Below are 22,422 nucleotides of genomic sequence, written 5' to 3'. Positions count from 1 at the left end.
GAGCGGAGACAACGCTGGTGGAAGCGTTCTAGGAGCCGTAGGTGATGCCGGTAGAGGACCCATGATTCGGAGCCGAACAGGAGTGTGGGTATGACAACGGCTCTGTATACGCTTATCTTTGTGAGGTTTTTCAGTTGGTTGTTTTTCCAGACTCTATTGTGTAGTCTTCCAAAGGCGCTATTTGCCTTGGCGAGTCTGTTGTCTATCTCATTGTCGATCCTTGCATCTGATGAAATGGTGCAGCTGAGATAGGTAAACTGGTTGACCGTTTTGAGTTTTGTGTGCCCGATGGAGATGTGGGGGGGCTGGTAGTCATGGTGGGGAGCTGGCTGATGGAGGACCTCAGTTTTCTTCAGGCTGACTTCCAGGCCAAACATTTTGGCAGTTTCCGCAAAGCTCAGCGCGGACATTGGCGACTTCAGGGGTTTCTACGAGGCTCTAAAGGCTGTGTACGGCCCCTCACCCCAAGTCCAAAGCCCGCTGCGCAGCTCAGACGGCAAAGTCCTCCTCAGCGACAAGATCTCCATCCTCAACCGATGGTCAGAACACTTCCAATCTCTTTTCAGTACCAACCGCTCAGTCCAAGATTCCGCCCTGCTCCAGCTCCCTCAACAGCCCCTAAGGCTAGAGCTGGATGAGGTTCCCACCCTGGATGAGACATATAAGGCAATCGAACAACTGAAAAGTGGCAAAGCAGCAGGTATGGATGGAATCCCCCCAGAAGTCTGGAAGGCTGGCGGCAAAACTCTGCATGCCAAACTGCATGAGTTTTTCAAGCTTTGTTGGGACCAAGGTAAACTGCCTCAGGATCTTCGTGATGCCACCATCATCACCCTGTACAAAAACAAAGGCGAGAAATCAGACTGCTCAAACTACAGGGGAATCACGTTGCTCTCCATTGCAGGCAAAATCTTCGCTAGGATTCTACTAAATAGAATAATACCTAGTGTCGCTGAGAATATTCTCCCAGAATCACAGTGCGGCTTTCGCGCAAACAGAGGAACCACTGACATGGTCTTTGCCCTCAGACAGCTCCAAGAAAAGTGCAGAGAACAAAACAAAGGACTCTACATCACCTTTGTTGACCTCACCAAAGCCTTCGACACCGTGAGCAGGAAAGGGCTTTGGCAAATACTAGAGCGCATCGGATGTCCCCCAAAGTTCCTCAACATGATTATCCAACTGCACGAAAACCAACAAGGTCGGGTCAGATACAGCAATGAGCTCTCTGAACCCTTCTCCATTAACAATGGCGTGAAGCAAGGCTGTGTTCTCGCACCAACCCTCTTTTCAATCTTCTTCAGCATGATGCTGAACCAAGCCATGAAAGACCCCAACAATGAAGACGCTGTTTACATCCGGTACCGCACGGATGGCAGTCTCTTCAATCTGAGGCGCCTGCAAGCTCACACCAAGACACAAGAGAAACTTGTCCGTGAACTACTCTTTGCAGATGATGCCGCTTTAGTTGCCCATTCAGAGCCAGCTCTTCAGCGCTTGACGTTAAGCATTAATACTTACACTTAAAATGCAATCTGATCTGCACTGGTTCACTTGCATGCACACAGACAAACACGTGTGAATCTATTTTTACAAGATCCAACCAGCAACCACAAAGAAGGCATATCACACAGGGGTAAAGATGAACAATTACTTTATTAACAAAATTCACCTTCAAACTTTAATTCAAAATCCCCCCCTTTTATAACAATGCCCACTGGTTACTATGCAAATGTTTATAACAGTGTAAAACTAATAAATTCCCCAGCCTAAATATAACATATGTAATTAAAGTCCAAGTTATATTTCCAATCAGCCCACAGAAAAAAAACTTAGACACAAAACTCACAAATCTTCGATCTCAACCGAAGCAAAGATCATAAACAAAATTCAGTTTGTTTGGTAAATTGAAGGCAAAGGATCTTTGTGTGTGTGAGAGAGAGAGAGTGAGCACAAAATTCGAAGTTTTGCAGAGAGAGGAACAATGGCTTGGTCCGGATCCTTCTGGCTGCCTTCTGAATGTTCATCCCTTTTTGAAATCCCAACATTCTAAACTGTCTTCCAGACAATGCCTCATGCTCTGGGCCTTCTTCCACTCCACAGCACCCCCAGTGGGGGTTTATCATTCAAGATTCAAGTCCAGAAATTTTAGATCATTTTCTGCATATGCTCAGTCCATCTCCCACTCTCTCAGCAGTCCACCTTCACCTTGGCTCTCTAAGTCAAACTATCACTTTTCAACACAAAATCACACAACACATAGGCCAATACACAACACAGAACTCTGTGACACTATGTACTCGGGTGCAAAAGCCCTTGCCAACAGCCTCCATCTTTGCTTCCAACCTGATTATCGGGGCAGGGGGTTGTGGTGGTGTGGATTCCGGTTTGGTCGGTGGAGCACACAAAATGACGACACCCAAACTTTCGTCCTGGTCAGGCTAATTTATTTTGGAGCAGAAATGGCAGTTTCTACTTGTCTCTACCTGTACTACAGAGACATCTCTCTGGAGTCAACAAGTAGAGAGCCCCCCCCCCCGAACATACAAGAATGGTCATTTTTTTATTCTATTTTTTTACAGAGGCATTTTCAACATTGGCCCATTCAAAGTTTATCAAGATATAATTAAGCCAATACAAAGCTTGCATAGGATTGCAACTGGCAGCCTCTTATCAAACATTGCTCAAGCTGTTTTGTCTTTGTGCTGAATAGTCCTTTTTTCCTTCTTACCATGCTGCAAAATCTAGCTATGCTCTTACTTGCATACATCTGAACTACTTACTTTTGACCCTTTACTTCCTCACTGGCATTGGAGACATGAAAATATGTCTCTCCAAGCAGAACTAAAACCCGACTAGAAATAATATTAAAAAAATTTTCTTAAATTTAAAAACTTCGATCTACTTACCAATCAATATACTACAATGGCTGCAAGGAAAGATTCAAATGACCAAAAAAAAGTTGCTAAGGAGGTTAGTTCAACTGAAGAAGTTGGGCCTACCTTAACAATGGAGCCTCAAGCTCAAATTCCTCCTATTCCAAGAGCAACTCTTGATGCCATGACAAGGATTCATAAGACTCCAGTGTCATCTCTCCAGGGAGCTGGCGAAGATGGTGCTGGAGTCCAGAAGAAGACAATTGAACTGCAGAAGTCACAGGAACAACTGCGTATGTGCAAAAGTCTCCACATACACACAACAGAGCAACCTGTTTCCCTATGGGGAACAGCTGAATCGATTAAGGCTGTGGTTATTAACGTTGCTAGTCAGACTCAGCCGTTGATTTAACTAGATGTTGAATCAGGAATATCTGCCAGTGATTCAGAGGCACAAAATGATGAAGATCAAGACAAAGAGAAGAAAGAAAGAGTTTGTGAAGAATGGGAGGAAGCAGGAGCAGAATATGAAAAAGATGAAGCCCAACTGATTCAAGGGATTGAAGCAATACAATTGAAATATCCTGAAGCCAGAACTTAAGATATGAACATGCCTCTATAATTATCAACTAAATACAATTAATGTACAATTATGGATTTGAATATGTTAAGAGTGAAATTAAAAATATTAAAGAAAAAATGGTAAAATATACTGAAGCTAAAGTTGATAAAGTTAAAATTCATCCAAAAAATTCAAGATGATCTTCAAGATTATCGTTATGAAGTAGAGCAATGTAAAGATAGTTATTAAAATGGAATATTCTTTCATAGCTTGGGATGTGCAAAGGAAAGAACTTTTACAAAAGATGTTGTATTGGAAAATCATAGTTGCAGGAATGATGTAAAGATGGTCGGATTCTTTGAAGATTTTGAGGGCTCTAATCCAGTGTAATTTTTTTCAAAAGTGGATTCCAGAAATTCTGGGTCCTGAAAGCTTTCCAAGTGGACTTCAACTAGATAGTGCACATAGGGATAATAGAAAGAAGCCATTCCTGGGACAAGCATCACACTTGATTTTGATTAGATGTTTATGTTATCAAGATTTTAAAAAAGATATTAAGAGTGGCGGTGCAAAATGCCTGAGAATTGCAAGGTCCATTAACAGTGGCAAATAAATAAGGTTTTTTAATGCAAATTTAAACATGTTATTTGTGAAAAGAAGAAAGGAGTTTCATCCTGCGAAATCTGTGCTTTGGAAAAAGGGATATAAAATTTCCTTTTGATACCCAGCCACACTTAGTGTTTTCTGGAGAAAATCAATCATGGTCATAATTTGATACCACCTAAACAGAATGAATTAGAATTATTGATACGTAAGGGTGGTATAAGTTTATTTTGGAGATGTATATATTACTTCAAAAAGCAGATCCTAAGTTAGGAATTCATAAATCAAGATTAAGATGGGAGGTTGATTTTAAATGGACGAATAGATGAAAATGATTGGATGCAATTATGTAAGGGAAAATATGATGAAAGTTATTAATATCAGGTATAGACTGGTTCAATATAATTTTCTACATCAATTATATTTAACTCCTCAAAAATTTTTTTAAAAATTGAATCCAGCATTATCAGATTTATGTTTTAGATGTGATCAGGAAATTGGTTTGTTTTTGCATTCTACTTGGGAGTGTCCTAGAGTAAAGCTTTCTTGGTTAGAGGTTTAAAAAAAAACTTTTGGAGAAAATATTAGGGGTAAAACTCCCACAGGATTTTTGTTGGGTAATATTAAAATGGTTAGTCCTAATTATCAAATTTAATGTATCAAATTGAATTTTTATGATTAGCTTTAGCTGTTTCTAGGAAGTACATAGTGTTACAAGCCCAGAGGACCCCAAAACCCAGCAGCAGTAGATATTCACCAAGACAATATTACAAAGGTTGCTTTTAATTATCTTTAAACATGAAAATAGAATCAAACTTTAACATCTCTATTGACTTACTTAACCTAACCTCTTACCTCTAACCCTTTTAATTCGAAGTGCACGTGTATGTAATGTGTGTGTAAGTTCAGAAAAGTTCTTTAATTCACAGTCCAATCTCACTTCTCATTCCTCCAAGTTCACTAGTGGCAGGCAATTCTTATACTGCGCACAGAATTTAACATTTTTGAAGTTCACCAATCTTTGGTGCTTGAAAGGTTACCACTCAGGAAGGTTCTTGTCAGTTCTGAGAGAGCGATTTGTTGTTCCTTTTTAATCAGCTACTTCAGTGTATTGCTGACAAAACTTGCCCCTTCAGAGTTCTTCAGATAATGACCTCTTTCTTTCAGGTCACCACAGAATTCCATTTTGTTTCTCTTATTCCAGTCCTCTCCTCTTGCATGAACCACAATGGCTTTGACCAGGCTGTCTTCCAAATGGCTTTCCACAAGCTTGCCAGCTTTTCCTGTTCCAGTCCCAGATGCTTCTGCTGGCTGTAACACTGTACAAGTGATCTCTCTGTGTATGTGTGTGTGTGTGTGTGTGTGTGTGTGTCTCTCTCTCTCTCTCTCTCCCTCCCTCCCCCTCCTCTCACAGAGAGAGAAAAGTCTGTTTTGCTCTCTCTGCTTGCAAAACCACATGACCCTCTTACAACAGCTCCAGACAGAAATGGCTCCGACAAACTCTTTCATCTGTTGCCTTTTGTAAACAACAATCCATTAGTGGTCTCTTGAGCACTCTCCAAAGCTCTTGCAAAAGCTGTGAGTACCTGATATCTCTAGCATTAGCAGAGCTCCAATATTTCAAACAAGATCTGTTTTGTATGTGACCTACTCTAACAAACCTTTCCCAATTTATCTCCCAAAAACATATCTATATACTCTGTCATAATAGTCATTACTTGGAAATCAAATATGGACTTAGGGATAGAAATATGACATGTTAAATTACGTTCTTGTGTTGCACGAGAAAATAACATAATTTATATAATAAATATTATTGAAAATATGGATCCCATATTTACAGTATGTTGGTTTGAAAATTTGAAAGACTCTGAAAGCCACCCCGTTGGTAACCCTCAGTTCCGTTACTATTTGAATTGAGACTTGTATTTCTTTTGACATTCTCCTAACCTTTTTCTTTCTTTTCTTTGATACTTTAGGGAAGGGTTGGTTGGAGGGATGAGGTTTTTTTATATACCACATTTGTACTTAATTTTTTATTTAGTTTTATTGACTATGTAAGCATGGATGTGGTTTTTAAAATTCTTAAGTAAAATATTTAAAAAAAACAACCTGGTCATCAGCTCCTGAGCCATGTCACATACAGGCCTCCTGCCACAGACACAACAGACTTATGTATGTATTTCGAAGCTATTGCATACCCTAAATGCTTAACCCTTGATCTGCGTAGGCAGCTGACTTGCATTTCTGCATCCATCGCCAGCGTGTGCCAGAGTTAGAAATGTGGACTGGTGTGTGGTGAGAGGCAAGTTCAAGTATGGTGCCAAGAATTGGAGCAAATGGAGCTCTCATTGAGTACATTTTTTACCTAAATGTACAATATCAGAATGTCAAAAATAAAGACCCTTTCCTATAAATAGCAATTTTTAATCTTTAAGATATTGCCATCATACTAGATATTTGAACTGCATCTTTCTTAACATTTATAGGCTTTGTTTGTGGGCTGTTCAAGTAAATTACTACTGAAGAATCCGATCATTTTATAACATTTAAATGTTTACTTAGAAGGTATTCTTTGGAATACTGTGATAATAGCAGAATGGAAATTAATCACTTTTCATTTATCTAGATTTGCAGCAAAAGCAAGAAAAACCTAGTAAGTCGTTATATGTAAACATTTTTTATCATATTTGAAGCATATTAAATCTTAAAAAAATAATTCCAGACCATTCTGATTTTCTTTATTTTGAAAATTTGATAAAAACTCATTAATCTGAAACATTAACTCTTCCTTTCTTTCCTTAGAATTCTGTCTCACCTAAGTTGCTAATTGTGTGGTTTTAATTGTACCTAGATTATGTTCCATATCTTTTTAAATTTCAATTTTTTTCATTGCACTGAATCAGTTTTATGCTTTATATTCATTTATTACCTATATGACTTCCAAGCATTGGCAGTTTATTCTCACCAATGCATAGTAGATTGATGGCAAGTTTCACTCTGCTGTGGTTATTTTATTCTCAAAATTCTATTTATTCATTAAATATTTGGAATGGCTATGTAAACATATAAATGTCAACAACATTCTTTTACTTTACAACCATTCTCTTGCATGATAGAATTATGAAAAAGCAGATCTGATCTTTTTTCCTCACAATTTAAGAATAATTTAACATATTTTCTCTTAGCTAATATTGAATCAACCTTCCTGTTATGGTCAACTTGACAAAGTGTACTTGACTTTAATCAAAGAGTCTGTTGAGGTCATAATAGGAATATAAATTTAATTTGCCAACCTGTCAGTCTCCATTATAATAAAATAGATGATTTGAGAGTGATACTTTATAGAATTGAATGGTTAATGCATTCGATTCAGTATAAGTTAATTGCTTTGAACACTGCTATTTTATTCTCAGTTGCTGTAGCATCCTCCAGTCTGCTTGTCAGAGCTGATGACACCCTCTGGAATAGGAGATTCTGATTTTAAAGGGGAGTAGCAGGAAATAATGGAATAAAGTTGCTGCTAATAAATGTGTTGAATGAAGGCTTGTACAAAACACTAAGTTGTTATAATGGGTGGAGACTTGATAATTATTAAGCAGTGTACTTAGTCCCCTACTCTTATTCCACATACACTCATGACTGTGTAGCCAAGCTCGCTCCAACTCAATCTACAATTTTGCTGACAATAGCACTGTTTGTTTCCAAATAACTAGAAATTATGAGTCAGAATGCAGAATGGAGGTCAAGAATCTGATTATGTGGGTGCGTGGCTATGCAGAGGATCTGAGCAGATTGTGTTTTGAAAGAGCTCTCCATGAAGATGGTTTCAGAGCTCAAAAATCAGGATTTCATTGTCAAAAATGGATAAAACTAGTACTAAACGACCAAGGCAACCAAAAACAAAAAGTGAAGAAGCAACAGCTCAGCTAGGAAAGCACAATGAGGAGCGGCACAGGAGGGAGTTTGGGACCGGCTAAGCACAGTAGAGCTGGGGGGGGGGTCAGCCCAAGAAATAGCCAACATTCTGAATATGATGAACATGTTGTGTACTTGTTTTACGAGCATTGAATCACCGATAAGAGACATTGGAAATGATTACGGAGATTAAAGAAATCATGGAAGATTTAACAGACCAAATGTCTCAAGTGGAGGCTGAGCTGGACTAAATGAAAGGCAGGCTAAAGGCTCTAGAAGAAAAAACAAAAACAAGGGACACAGACAGAAAAGAAATGATGGACAAGATCAATTATATGGAAAATTTCAGCAGATGCAACAATGGACTGAGAGAAGGAATCGAGGGGAAAGACCCAGTGAGCTTCTTTGAGACATGGATCCCACCAATGCTGGGACAAAACAAGTTAAAAGCAAATTGAAAGGGCTCACCAGGCCCTAGGACTCAGAAGAATCAGTGAGCATGACCAATCCTGGTAAGACTTTTAAGTTACTGGGAGTGGGATGCGATCTTGGGAGCAGCATACAAATATTAAAAAAATAACAGTGGCCCATTAGTGGTGGACAATGAAAAAGTAAATTTTTTTCAGGATTTTAGCACTGCATTGGTCAAACCAAGAAAAGAATTTGATGAGGTAAAGAGACAAGTATGATCCAAAAACTTAAAATATTCAATGCTTTACCCAATGATGCTGAAGGTTGATGTCCCAGAAGGTAATCGACAAATTTTCATGAATAAAGAAGTGGAAGAGTTTTTATGAAAGTTGTGAAGAGATTTGAGCTACCAGATTTTAAAAAATCAAAAAGACCATTTTGGAATGGGACCAACTGAAGGATGAATCTTTTCTATTTTGTAGCATTGAGCCATCTTATTTTTGATACTAAAAGAAAAATCATGTAGTATTAATTAATGAAGAACACTGGAAAGAAAGGAAGGTGGTTAAAAAAAAGGTGGCAAGGTGAGAACCCAGATTTAAGAGGGAAAATGGCATCGGGAAAAGAGAGGTTTTAAAATATGGCGCTAAAGGAGGGGTTCTTCTTCGGAAGATTCCGTGGGCTTCCGGGTTCTATTGTTTACATCACCATCAGAGCTAGGGATGTGTGTGTTTCTTAAAGGGGAAATGTTTATGTTACTTTTAGGCGAAATGTTTCTTAAAAGGGAAATTATACAATATTTTAAAAATTGGAAAGATGATATTGTTATACAATATGTGTTTGACAAATGGTATGGATAAAACAATTAAATTTATTAGTCTCAATATTAACAAGCTGGTGAAAGGAAAAAAGTCTTGGCATACCTAAAGAAATGGAAAACGGATATAATCTTTTTGCAGGATATACATCTTACCAAATTGGAACATGATAAAGAGAGGATGGGTGGAACAAATAATATAATCTTCCTTTAGTTCAAAGGCAAGAGGGATAGCAATTCTAATTAATAAAAATACACCAGTATTAATAGAAGATGCATCGATTGACCAAGCCAGAAGGTATGTAATGGCTCATTGTAAAATTTATGGAGAAGCATGGACATTTATGAATATTTATGTCCCAAATTATTACAATGAAGCCTTTATAAAGGACATCTTAAAAACAGCAGAGGGAAGACATAATATATTGGTCAGAGGATATTTTAATTTTTGCTTGGACCCAATACTAGATAAATCTGCAAGAATAGTAATGAGGGCGAAAGTGGCAAAAAACACAATTTCGTACATGAAGGATCTAAATCTCATCGATATCTGGAGGCAATTAAATACTACAGAAAGACTACTCCTTTTAAACAAGGGTGCACAATTCAAATAGAAGGATTGATTAATTTTTAATGTCTGCCCAGTTAAAAAAATAGTGTTAAAATCAAAATACCTAGCAAGGTATTTGCCACCGCTATGTCACCCACTGCTAACATTAACTATTACAATAATGGAAAAGCAAAAAAATGCATACAGATGGCATCTCAGTATCACGCTACTTAAAAGAACAGACTTCTGCATTTATAGAGACAGATAGAAATATTTTGCCAAATATCAAAGAACATCACTACAAGAAGAATATAGACTACTGGAGAATAAAATGCTAAGATATAATACAATACAACAGAAAAAGCTATATTAAAAACTAAACAACAATATTATGAATTGGGTGAATGGGCACATAAAGTCCTATCTTGGCAAATTAAAGCAGACAGATACTCTAGCATATAAACAAAAGGAAATCAATGACATCTTTAGGCAATATTGGATTGAATTATACAAATTAGAATTACTAGGAGACAGGAATGAAATGGAAGAATTTTTGTCGAAGGTTGAACTTCCAAAACTCTTAGAGAAAAGATAGAATGAGATACTCCCTTTTCAAGAGAAGATATTGAAAAGGCCCATGATACCTACAGGTTAATAAATCACTGGGGAAAGATGGATTCTCACCTGCATCTTGTAGACAATTCAAAGAATTATTAATGCCCCTGTTAATGGGTGTTCTGGACCAAGCAGTAGAAACTCCCGGAATCATTCTCAACTGCAATTATTACAGTGTTACCAAAGAAAAGGACCCATTAAAATGTTTGACTCTGCTAAATGCGGATTATAAGATATTAGCAAAAGCATTGACTAATGGATTATGACAATATCTACCAAAATTGATGCATACAGATCAGGTAGGATTTGTTAAAGGGAGACATTCCTTAAATAATCTAGGAATATTATTTTATATAATACACATTGCAAAATTTGAGCGAAATCCAAGTATTACAGTTTCCCTGGATGCAGAAAAAGCATTTGACTGTTTGGAATAGTCCTTTCTATTTAAATCACTGGAAAAATTTGGCATATGCAGAACATTTATAAACTGGATTACAATTTTATATCATAAACCACAAGCTAAAATTCTAACCAATAATCCCCTTGGGTAAATTGAGTAGACAGGGATGCGCCCTGTCCCCAGTGATTTTTATTTTAGTGATTGAACATCTAGCGGAGATAATAAGAAGGGATCTGGATATAAAGGGCTTCAAAGTTGGACAAGAAGAACACAAAATTAGTCTATTTGTCTATGATGTGCTACTATACCTATCAGACCTGGCTAAATCTTTGGAAAAATTGCAAGGAACACTAGAAACATATGGAAGAATGTTTTATCTATAAATGGAGTGTCAAATCTCTAGAAAAAAAATACAGATAATCCCATACTAATACATATGGTCAGAATGTGGTAATAAATTAATGAGTGTTGTGACAGATTGTTTTTTTTTATTGTATATAGATATGTTTTAAAGGAGATAAATTGTGGCAGGTTTTTTAGTGTAGGTTGTTAGAGATAGAGAATTTAGGTTAAAATGGCTTAAGTTAAAATGTGATGATTAATCATAAAAAGGGAAGCCAGAACGGACAGGGAGCTTACTAGCAGCCAAGGACAAAAAGTTCAGCTGGATATGTTTTTTTAAACATATCTTTTCATGGTCATAGTGAGAGACATGCAGGAGACAAAAGATTGATAAGAAGGGTGAGAAACAGAATTTAGTGTATGTAGAGTTCGCAGTGTACGTAACGAACGTGATCATTAAAAATGCAGTTGTACTTAGAATGCTTTTGCAATACTAACCAATTAAAACAGTATTAATAAGAAGGGGAAGGGCAAACAACAAGGGTATAAAAATCAATGCACTGTATGTATCGGGGCTTAACTGGTGAGAAGCCAGTTGAGTCCAACTCTGCAGACTTGTAAATAAAGCTTGTCGTGTCATCAGTTTTAAAGAGACTCATGTGTGAGAAGTTTTATTTCTGACATAGGTCACATACAAACTCTTCAAAACAGATCTCATTTAAAATGCCAGCGCTCTGCTCAAGCCAGACAGTTCAGGCTCCGGGTGCCTTTGCACAAACTTTGAAGAATGCCTATAAGGATTTCATAGTAGGTGTTAATTGGACAGGCTGTGGATTACTGTTTTGGAAAGCAACAGATGAACGAACTCATAAGATTGGGTCCTGTGCCGCAATCTGTCTGAGTGCTGTTGTAAGAGGGTCATGTAGCTTTCTTAAAAGGAGAGAGAATTCAGTTGTTCAGCAGCAGAAGCTGGGACTTGAACATGACAAGCTGGTAAGCTTGTAGAAAACCCCCAATTTGAAGATGGGTTATGAGTCCTTAGTTCAGTCTGGTCAAAGCCCTTGTAGTGAATACAAGAGGAGATGGGTGGCTGTGACCTGAAAGAAAAAGCTTATCATCTGGAAAACCCTGATGGGACAAGTTTCTTCAGCGAGACCCTGAAGTGGCTGATCAAAAGGGATCAGTTGTGGGTATACAACGAGCCACAAATCTCTCTCTGAAAACTGACAAGAACCTTCCTGAGCGGTAACCATATACCTTTCAAGCACCAAAGCTGGTGAAATTCATAAATGTTAAATTCTGTGCACAGTATAAGAATTGCCTGCAACCATTGAACTTGGAGGAGTGAGAAGTGAGAATGGACAATAAATCAAAGAACTTTTCTGAACTTGTATACACATTACATACACGTGCACTTAGAAGGGGGTTAAGTTAGGTTAAGTAAGTTAATAGTAATAAGTTAAAGTTTGATCCTGTTTTCATGTTTAAAGATAATTAAAAGCAACTTTTGTTTAAGTAATAATTTGTCTTGCTGCTGGGTTTGGGGGTCCTCTGGGCTCTTAGCAATGTATACGAAAAAAAGAAGGGATATCAATAAAACCACCATTGTGTAAAATGTGTTATTTTCTTTGAATATAGGCAATAGAATATGGTAAGACAAAGGTATAAGATATAGTAAAAACTGCTATACTTAAGGAACTCGCATGTCCTTCAAACAACTAAAACACAAATATGGAGTGGCCAAGGGGACTTTCTTTTGTTTTCTCCTGCTTAGAATGTTCTTAAGAAAAAGATGGATACCAACATTGATCCCACCTGAAATTAGTGAAATGGAACAAATGGTCTGGATGGGAAATGCATCCAAATTTATAACAAAAATACACTATGCTCTCAGCGAAAGTGCAAAACCAGGGTTATGGAGGTTAAGTGAAAGATGAGAGTCAGGCTTGGGTGTGATTTCAGAAAGAAGCTGGTCATATTTTTGTAAGGACAACATGACATCAATTATAAATGCAAGATATGGATTGATTCAATATAATTTTTGTACACCAATTATATCTTACCCCATGGAAGTTACATAGATCAAAAGCAGAAATATCAGAGATGTGTTTCAGATGTGGGACTGAGACAGGAACTTTTCTACATGCTACATGGTCATGCATGAAGGTGAGGCCATTTTGGCAAGATATCGCAGAAAAATTAACCAGGATAACAGGAGTGGCCTTCATGGATGGCCTGGAGCTATATCTACTAGATAATTTTATAGAACTAAGCAACAAATTGAATAAATATATAATCTCATTTATAAAAATAGCACTGGCTGTAGCAAAAAAAAATGTATTGTAATCACTTTGAAGTCCAACTCCCCTCAACTTACAGCACATAATTTAAAGAATAAATATGACACTTTTGTAAAGATCTAGCAGCCATACCTAGACCATATAAGGGTCGAAATACAGTAATAGAAAAAGGACTATATATGTTACTATTAGACATACCCAAATGTGATTCCCCCAGTTGTATTCTATATATTTAAAAGAAATGTAGTCTCTGACAGTGTGAAGATCTGTATGTATGGAAAGAGGGAGGGAGGGACTGTTTTGTTTTTGTTGTTTGAAATAAATAGTTTAATATAGTGTGATAGTGAAGATTTTATTATATATATTTTTGAAAAAAATCAAAGTAAAATATTCAAAGAAAAAATCTGGTTAGGTGATGCCCGACAACAATCTTGCTCTCAATGTAACTAAGTCCAAGGAGCTTATTGTTCATTTTAGAACCATACAACACTACAGCACTGAAACAGGCACTTTGGCTATTCAAATCTGTTCTGAGTGATTTTTTTCTGCCTAATCTAACTGATCTGCACCCAGACCATACCCCTTCCATCCATTGGTCTTAAATGTCAAAATTGAGCCTCTTCAAATGGCAACTTGTTCCACACTTCCATCACTCTTTATGAAGAAGTTCCCCATTGTGTTCCCTTTAAATATTTTCCCATTCACCCCCAACCCATGATCTCTCATTATAATCTCACCTAACATCAGTGGACATTACCTGCTTTTTTGGAAGAGGCGGAGAGACCACACACATGTCCAGCATTGAAAAAACGGAAGTGGTTAGGATTAGATCCTTCAGGTTCCTGGGACTTCATATTTCTGTAGACCTCCCATGGAGCCTGCACATCAAGGCAACTGTGAAGAAGGCACATCAGTGCCTCTACTTTCTCAGAGTCTGAGGAGATTTGGAATGTCATTGAATACTCTCTCAAACTTCTACAGATGCAATATGGAAAGTATACTGACTTGGTTGCTTTGCAGCCTGATGAGGGAATTTGACTGTCCAGGGATGCAGAAGGCTCCAGAAGATAACTATCCAGGTCCAGCATTTCACATAGATGCATCCATTGAATGCATCTGTGTGAAATTCCTCCTCAAAACGGCAGCCTACATCCTAAAGAACTCGCATTACCCTGATCACAACCTATTCTCACCCCTAGCAGTCTGCTACTGTTGAGTAGAAGGTACAGAACCTGAAGAAGACTAACACCTCTAAGTTTAAGAACAGTTACCTGATCATCATTTATTAGAGTTATTTGTCAGTATTTGCAGTGTGATATTGCTGACCTTCGGAAAAAAGCAAAAAATCTTTAAAGTACATGATAGTGTTTTAGTGTATGATTCATTAATAAAGCAAAACATTTATCTTATAAGCTTGTAAAGGAGAACAAACCTTGTGCAATGGTGTATGTTTCTAATAGTATTTCGTGAAAGTGGATAAAAAAAATTATTTACATTTTTTTAACGGGACTTTTCTCTTCTTCCCTTGAAGTAATGCTGCTGGGTCCAGCAAAACTCCTGCTCTGATTGAAGAATCCATGATGCCCCTCAGTGAAGAAGAAATGAATAAACTAGGTGCTAAGGTTATCAAAGCAGAGCTGATGGGAAACATGGTAAGTTTCAAAGGAGTCAGTAAAGCTGAATTGACAAAGTCAAGACTGTGAATAGTAAAAATGGTTATGGCACAGTAATTGAAATATTTTAACAGAACTATTTTTAAACCTTCTCAAATTTCACTTTGGGTTATATATTGAATGAAGGTTTGTGTTGTCTTTAATGAAAAAGCTTTGCTATCAACCTCATTTGTAAATCCTTAATGAGTTATTATCTTTCAATTTTTTTTAGAATGTGCATATAATGAAGACTTATTTATTGAGACTATGGATTAAACTTGGCAGTTTATTTTGTAAATGTAAATGTATCTTTTTCTGTGTTAGTTTGTCATCTCTGAGACATTGTCTGTGTACTCTTGCACATATCAGCAATCTCTTAATAGTTTTCATGTCTTGAATCATTTTCAGCTTTCTGCATTCATATGCTTAGCGTACTCATCAAAAATTAGTACTGTAATATTATCTCTTCCATAATGTGGATTTGGACTGAAACAATATTTGAATTTTCCTTATCTATGTTCAGTGACTAGTCATTGTTTGTCAAATATGTTAACTTTTAAAAAGGAAATTGATGATTATTTGAAAGAAATTAATTTGGTGAATGCAAATAAAGAATAAAGAAGTGAAACTATGCAGATTTTTTAAAAAGGGGGGTGGTGCTAGAGCTGCTATAACAACTGCACTGCTACTGGCGCAGACCTGGGAAGAGCAGGGAGGGGAAATACAGCGCTCTCTTGCTGGATCCTATTGCCCAGTCCTACTGCCGACAAATCCATACAGGCTTTAAATGGCCTATTAGCCTTAGCAACAGAATTCTATATGATTCTGAGAATTACATGACTGTTTTATTTAAAATCCTGTGACCATGGGTCTGGCCTCAGGATGGGGCACCTGTGTTCGGAAGCAGCTTCAAGGGATTGCAGACTCAGACGGAGCAGCGGACTGGGGCTGGGCACCAGTAATGGAGAGAACACTTCCCCCACCACACTGCCCCGTTGCAAATAAAAAGCAGAGGAGATGACCCTAAGGACAATGACCATGGTTGCAGACCAATGACGGTCTCTGTGGCCAAAGGACACACACAGGCGGCGAGTTGTTGGCAACTCATGGGCTACGAACCTACAAAGGCTGCTGGAGACTGGCTCACTTGGGCAATGGCAGAGTTTGTGAAAGTGCTGGAGGCAGCATTTCACACAGATGCATTCAATGGATGCATCTATGTGAAATGCTGGACCTGGATATTGTTCTGGAGCCTTCTGCGTCCCTGGACAGTCAAATTCCCTCATCAGGCTGCAAAGCAACCAAGTCGGTATACTTTCCACATTGCATCTGTAGAAGTTTGAGAGAGTATTCAATGACATTCCAAATCTCCTCAGACTCCTGAGAAAGTAGAGGCACTGATGTGCCTTCTTCACAGTTGCCTTGATGTGCAGGCTCCATGGGAGGTCTACTGAAATATGAAGTCCCAGGAACCTGAAGAACCTAACCACTTTCTCTGACTGGAAGGGATGCCAGAGCAATGCTAATAGTGAATTTTCCTTATAGGAGACTAAAGTTAATTTTGTTTTATTACATGACAATAAATAGTATTTGTTCTGATAAATTTGTGTTAACTAATATTGGACAAAGAAGACCAAAGAACATTGGAATGGTGGTGATTGGTTTGGTCTTTCTAAGAGTGAGTTGTATGGACTATGAACTGACCTTTTGGACTGTGGACTGTCATCATGAAGGATGGAATTCTGCTGGGAACTCAGTGTGACTTGTCGTGCACTTGGGTCAACCTGTGCAGACAGAGAGAAAATGGAACGCTCAGAACAGCAGTTGGAGCAGCAGAGAGCTGTGTGAAAGGCACATGCCTCATAAGATAATGAAGGATTAAAAACCACAATTTGAGAACCATGGGAAGTCATCCAAGGAGGTCTAGAAAAAGGATATGTAAGTTTATGGCAATCAACATCAGTCAATTCCTCTCTCCAATGTTCAATACCACGTCCTTTTGTTATTCATTTTGGGTAACTGAATTTGGACATTGAGATCTGGGATTGAGTTTTGTGGACTGTATCTTTGGACTGGCTTATGTAACTGACTGACCTGGGGTTTTTTGGGGATTTTTTTCTTTTTGCATCTTGGGCGCAGTCTGTAATGGTCTGGGTTTATTTGTACATACACTGTTTATGAAGATATGATATCTGTATATTTGTTATAGGATACTTATAGTGGGATTAATTGGGTTAAAATGTTGTAATGGTTCATTTAATCCTTCTGAATTGCATCTTTTGTTGACGCTGGTTTGAGGCATAACAAAATAGGGGACTCATCCAGGGTCCAACAAATTGAGACATAACAGAGTACAGATTTGAGAGGACAAATGTCTATCTCCTTCATAAATGAAATGATTGTTTTTTTCGTGGCACTAAACCTAAAAACATTGCACATACTGTTTTACAGCTGTTCTTCCATTTGCATATAATTTGTTCAACATCAATTTCAAAATGAGATCCTTGGGCTTGCAATTAGTGTATTAGACAATGAAAACAAGAAAGTTATGTTCACTTTGTCGATCACTGATTGGCCTTAGCGAAAGAATTCTGAGTATCACACAATGTGGATTTTAAGATTTTGCAAAGGAGATTTGCTTGTATTATAACAGAAAGGTCAGGAGAATGATACTCATTTAATACACTTGCAAAGAGCAATAAAATAAAAAAAATACTTCATATTGATGCTGCGTGACTTGCTGAGTTTCTCTAGCACTTTTCTGCACTGCATTGTAACAATTGAGCAGGTAAGACAAGATATATGGAAAGAACATTAAAGATTTACATTTAATGCCCTTCAGTAGACATGAGAAAGAGAGAAAAATCATTGGTTTTAAGTTAAAGAAAGGCTGTACAGAGGGATGGATAGGATCAAGGGAATATCTCTGATCAGCAAGGGTTGACATAGGGAAAAAATGTGAAGAAGATCATCCAGTCAATGCACTAATGTGGTCATACAAGAGACTGCAAATGCTGGAATTTGGAGCAAAAACTATCTGCTGGATGAACTCAGTGAGTCGAACAGCATGCAAAAAGCAAACTTTATGATGGATTAATGTGGCAGTTGGAAACTTTCAAAAAATGACACAGTGAGCAAAATGTATTGTTTCTACCCTCACTGATTTCATGTTTTGTGGATTGGCAGATCAGAACGAAGCTGAATGTAAAAAAAAAGCATATAGATTCAATGCTGTCCATTTTTATGTTCTGCATATATGTATTTTGAGATTTGAAAAGGAATAGTATTTTTTGACGCAATAGTTCTGTATTTTTAAGTCTATTTGTACTGTTGTCAGCTGGAGTCAGTTGATAAAGATCAAGACTTGAATATCAAACCTGCCTCCAGTTAATTTGGCTCAGGCTGACATGCAAATCATATATGCCGCATTATAAGGAATTAATAAAAAGATAAAAGCTCATTGTTATTTTAATTGAAATTGTACACATATTTCAGATAACACTAATGACAAAGGAGTCAATATATACTTGTAACAGATTTGTGTTAACTTTTAATTTAATATTAAATTATATTTCTTATAAAAATGTCTTAGTAAATTATAGAGTTAAAATTTTGTATGTGTATACTTAGTAAGTTAGATGTGGGTTGGTACAGAATCACACAGGTCATAGCACATTTATAGAGAACCATTGTTTTTTGAGAAGAGTGTTCATTCTCGGAGTCTATGTGTCTGGAAAGTACAGACATGGATTTCAAGTAGGTCTTAATTATTCAAGAACTTCTGAGGAAGCCATCTGTTTTTAATCAAAGCCACTTAAGCCTCTCGAACAGAGATGAGATCAGTGGTTGTTATGGATATGGAATGGTTTTGAAAAAGGAACTGAACTTTGGTAGAAATAAAACTGATGGTCATGTGGTTTCCAAGAATTGGGACTCACCTTGATGATGATGTAACAGTCACATGATTTGGAGAAATATATTACCAAATTCTGACATTTTGAGTTCAGTGTTTTCGAAGAGTTCATTTTGAAGAGAACACGTCAAAATCCCTGTGACACGGGTTGAAACCTTGTGAAAGACAGGTTGAGTTACAGTAATCAGAATTGGTGGTGTGTGTTACTCATGGGAATATGGGGAACACAGAATTAGTGGCATTTGAAATAAGGAAGAGCATTTCACTGTCTCTTTGGAAAAGACAGATTTCTACTAGGTCTGTTTTTGTGTGGCCACTTTGTTTAACCCTTGTCTGGTTTGTGACTGCATTGTGGAAGAGAACACACACACTCTCGCACTTGTGCATAGTGGGGTTAAGTCAGAAATGTTATGTTATTAATAGTTTAATTAAAAAACTATTATTTTGAATTTACCATTGTCTGGTGAATTTTCCATTTCTGTTCCTGTGTTAGTGCTAACGAAATCCCTTTAGTCCAAAAATAATTGAAAGGGTTATTAGTTCGTAACAATATGTAGATCTCCTTTATCATCTGAAACCTTTTTTCAATGTGTTTGTAGTTTTCCAGGGCATTCAAAGTAGTTAAACACAAGTAAATTTTACTGGTAAGTTTTGAATTTGTTTTTTTTTAAGGATCTGGCATTGAAACTTAAGGATCAACTGGAAAAAGCTCGAAAGTTGAAGTTTCAAGGAAATAATCACGTTATGGCAGCTACAGCATCAAAAAGGACTGACAGTGTGGTAAGGTTTACTTGTAGCTGATTTAGGGAAGTGCTTATTCATTGCTGCTTCTATCTACGTGGAAACCAATAAACTGCTGTAATATCATGTGTCATAAATTGATCTTTCTTATTCCATGCTTATTAGATCTTCATAATTTCAGGCTTGGATCAGTTCCCCACAAAAAAGGCCTGGTTCATGTGAATTACAATGAAAGCTATTTAAACTACATTTGATGATTCATATAATGTATCGAGATCATCTTTAATATTTGATGAGAACTGAAATGATTTGTAACTTGCTAACTTTCCCATTGACATTGGTTTACATAGTTTTTTCTAATTATGGCATCTCCATTTTTAGTGTCTGTTATCTATTATGGCAAATCCATCTGGCATCATGGAGCCAAGACTGACTAGATTTATTTTTAACTTTCACCTTTAAAATTCGTCATTGTTTAATTTTATAAACGCCTAATCTAATTGTGATGTTTTGATAGATTGAAAAGCTAGTTTTACTATTTAACATAACTCTATAGCTGTGTATCACCTCTGGAAGAGCATATGGGCCATATAGTAGCAGAGAACCCTATAATGATTGAAAGGATAAATTATAAAGACAAATTGCAAATGTTTATTGAAGTATTGAATAATAAAATTGAACTAATTTATGTTTAGACTGAATAAAGGCTTTTACAATGTCTGCAGAGAGCAAAAGAGCAAAATTATTCTTAAAATTAGATCTGGGATATTAAGAGATGATGGCATGATGTACATTTGCTCTTGGGTTTGATGGGAATTCATTTCTGGTGTGTTGTCATGGATATAGCCATATAAAAGAGAGACATTTATTTTTTTAAAATTTAGACATACATCACTGTAACAGACCAATTCGGCTCTGAGTCCGTGCTGCCCAATTTACACCCCATTAACATACACCCTGGTACTTTTTTGAACGGTGGAAAGAAACTGGAGGTTCAGGAGAAAACCCACGCAAACATGTGGAGAACATTTAAACTCCTTACAGACAGCGCAAGATTCGAACCCAGGTCCAGTCCCAATCACAGGTGCTGTAAAGGCGTTGCGCTAACCACTAATCTCGCCATCCTAATCTCGAAATTTTCAGTAAACGCATACTTGGCAGTTTATGCAGTATATCTCTGTCACTTTTAATTTAGGATATCCATGATTTGTTTTTGATAAAACTGCCATCAAGACATCTCTAGAGACATGGAACTTTAAACTTTTTAAAGTTGAAGGTTAAGTTCGCTGGATGAAATGCTCTTTTCCTCTTAATAAAAACACTGACTTTGGTTATACAATAAATCAAGCATGTTACATTAAACACGACATTGAGTACAAAATGGAAATTGATGGGGGAACTTGCCAACAACACTTGAGCCCAACATATTAGTGTTTTTGGAAGTGACAAATAGTTAATATTTTAGCTATGGATTAAAGAGAAATTTTGAAATAAATTCTGTATATTTGTAATTGTTTTCATTCCAATATGACAGAATTTGATTATTATTATGTGTTTTTGCCCAATTTTTAAAAAAATCAGCTTTGAATGTCCTCATAAATCACCTAGATGAAACAAAATCAGTTTTTAATTAATGGAAAAGGTATTCAAGAGCATACAAAAAGTTGTTTTTAAAAATATATATTTGGTTACATTGCAACTATTTTGAAGCTGCTATATTAATCAGTGAAAACAATTTAGTTTTTCCATTAAATGCATCAAAGATAATGAAATCAGCTTCCTGCTTTGGGCAGTGAGTCATCAATGTTGGGAATTACCAACAGTTTGATGGTGAATTACCAGCAGTACGGTGTCTTATCAGGATTTGAAGATGAATCTGCTAGTCCCAGATTCGTATTTTACATTCTGACATTGGCTCCCTCACACAGTTCCTTGATCGAGCACAAACTTGCCGCATTCTCTGGTGTTTAATTCCTCAGAATTCAATTTCACTGATTCCAAATACAAGGAGTTGCTGCAAATAATTAAAATATTAGTTGAGAGTACTTGTATTTTTTCCTTCAAAATGTTTTTATTTTAATGTTTTACATTTTTAATGTTAATTGCATTGATATTTAAGAGTTAAATTAAGAGAGAAATAATTGATTATGTAATTGACAGTGATGATGAAGTTAATGTTATAATACATGGTCTTCCCAAGAGCATTGATAAGGAACCACATAACAAGCTTTATCAGCAAAGTTGGATCTCTTGGTAAAAATGGTACATTGATAACATGACATGGATTTGGCTAAGTGACAGACAATGGTTGTGATGGATTTCTTGGGGGGCTGTTGGAAGGAAAAGTGGTGTTCCTCAGGGATTAAAACCATTGCTTTTTTAGATTTATGTTAATGGCCTAGGCTTGAGAGTGTAAGCATGTTTTTAAACTTGCTGATGACACAAAGCCTATGTGTTTAGCAGTATTATGATGTGCAAAGTGGATAATGATAAATTGTCACATAATTATAAAAAGGCTAATGGTATAGGGAAATGTAGCAGATAAAGTTTAATGCAAAGTAATATGAAGGTTAAGTTCAGTGGCTTGGATGGATAACTTTAAAAAAATCCATCTTTTGACCATCTCCCACAAAAGATAAAAAACATTTTGGTAGGAGAAATGAGGAGAGCCAATATATAATAAGGGTAGTCTTCTGAAAGAAATGGAGGAACACTCATT

General features: G+C 36.8%; 1 protein-coding gene across 2 annotated transcripts in view; it reads left to right on the top strand.

Moving 5' to 3' along the window:
* The window catches only part of cwf19l2 (CWF19 like cell cycle control factor 2), a 119,329-nt gene that overhangs the window by 60,496 nt on the left and 36,411 nt on the right, over positions 1 to 22,422 (top strand). Inside the window, exons 9-11 of one of the 2 annotated variants that reach the window (XM_069891247.1) lie at positions 6,671 to 6,697; positions 14,929 to 15,049; positions 19,635 to 19,742. In XM_069891247.1, the coding sequence (XP_069747348.1) occupies positions 6,671 to 6,697; positions 14,929 to 15,049; positions 19,635 to 19,742 (256 nt within the window). The remainder of the gene's footprint in view (positions 1 to 6,670; positions 6,698 to 14,928; positions 15,050 to 19,634; positions 19,743 to 22,422) is intronic. The other variant, XM_069891248.1, reaches the window with a different exon arrangement.

Source organism: Narcine bancroftii, chromosome 7, assembly GCF_036971445.1.
Source record: "Narcine bancroftii isolate sNarBan1 chromosome 7, sNarBan1.hap1, whole genome shotgun sequence".
In the NCBI taxonomy this organism is placed as follows: domain Eukaryota; kingdom Metazoa; phylum Chordata; class Chondrichthyes; order Torpediniformes; family Narcinidae; genus Narcine; species Narcine bancroftii.
Note: the sequence above shows the minus strand (reverse complement) of the source record. Positions and strands in the feature narration are given on the sequence as shown.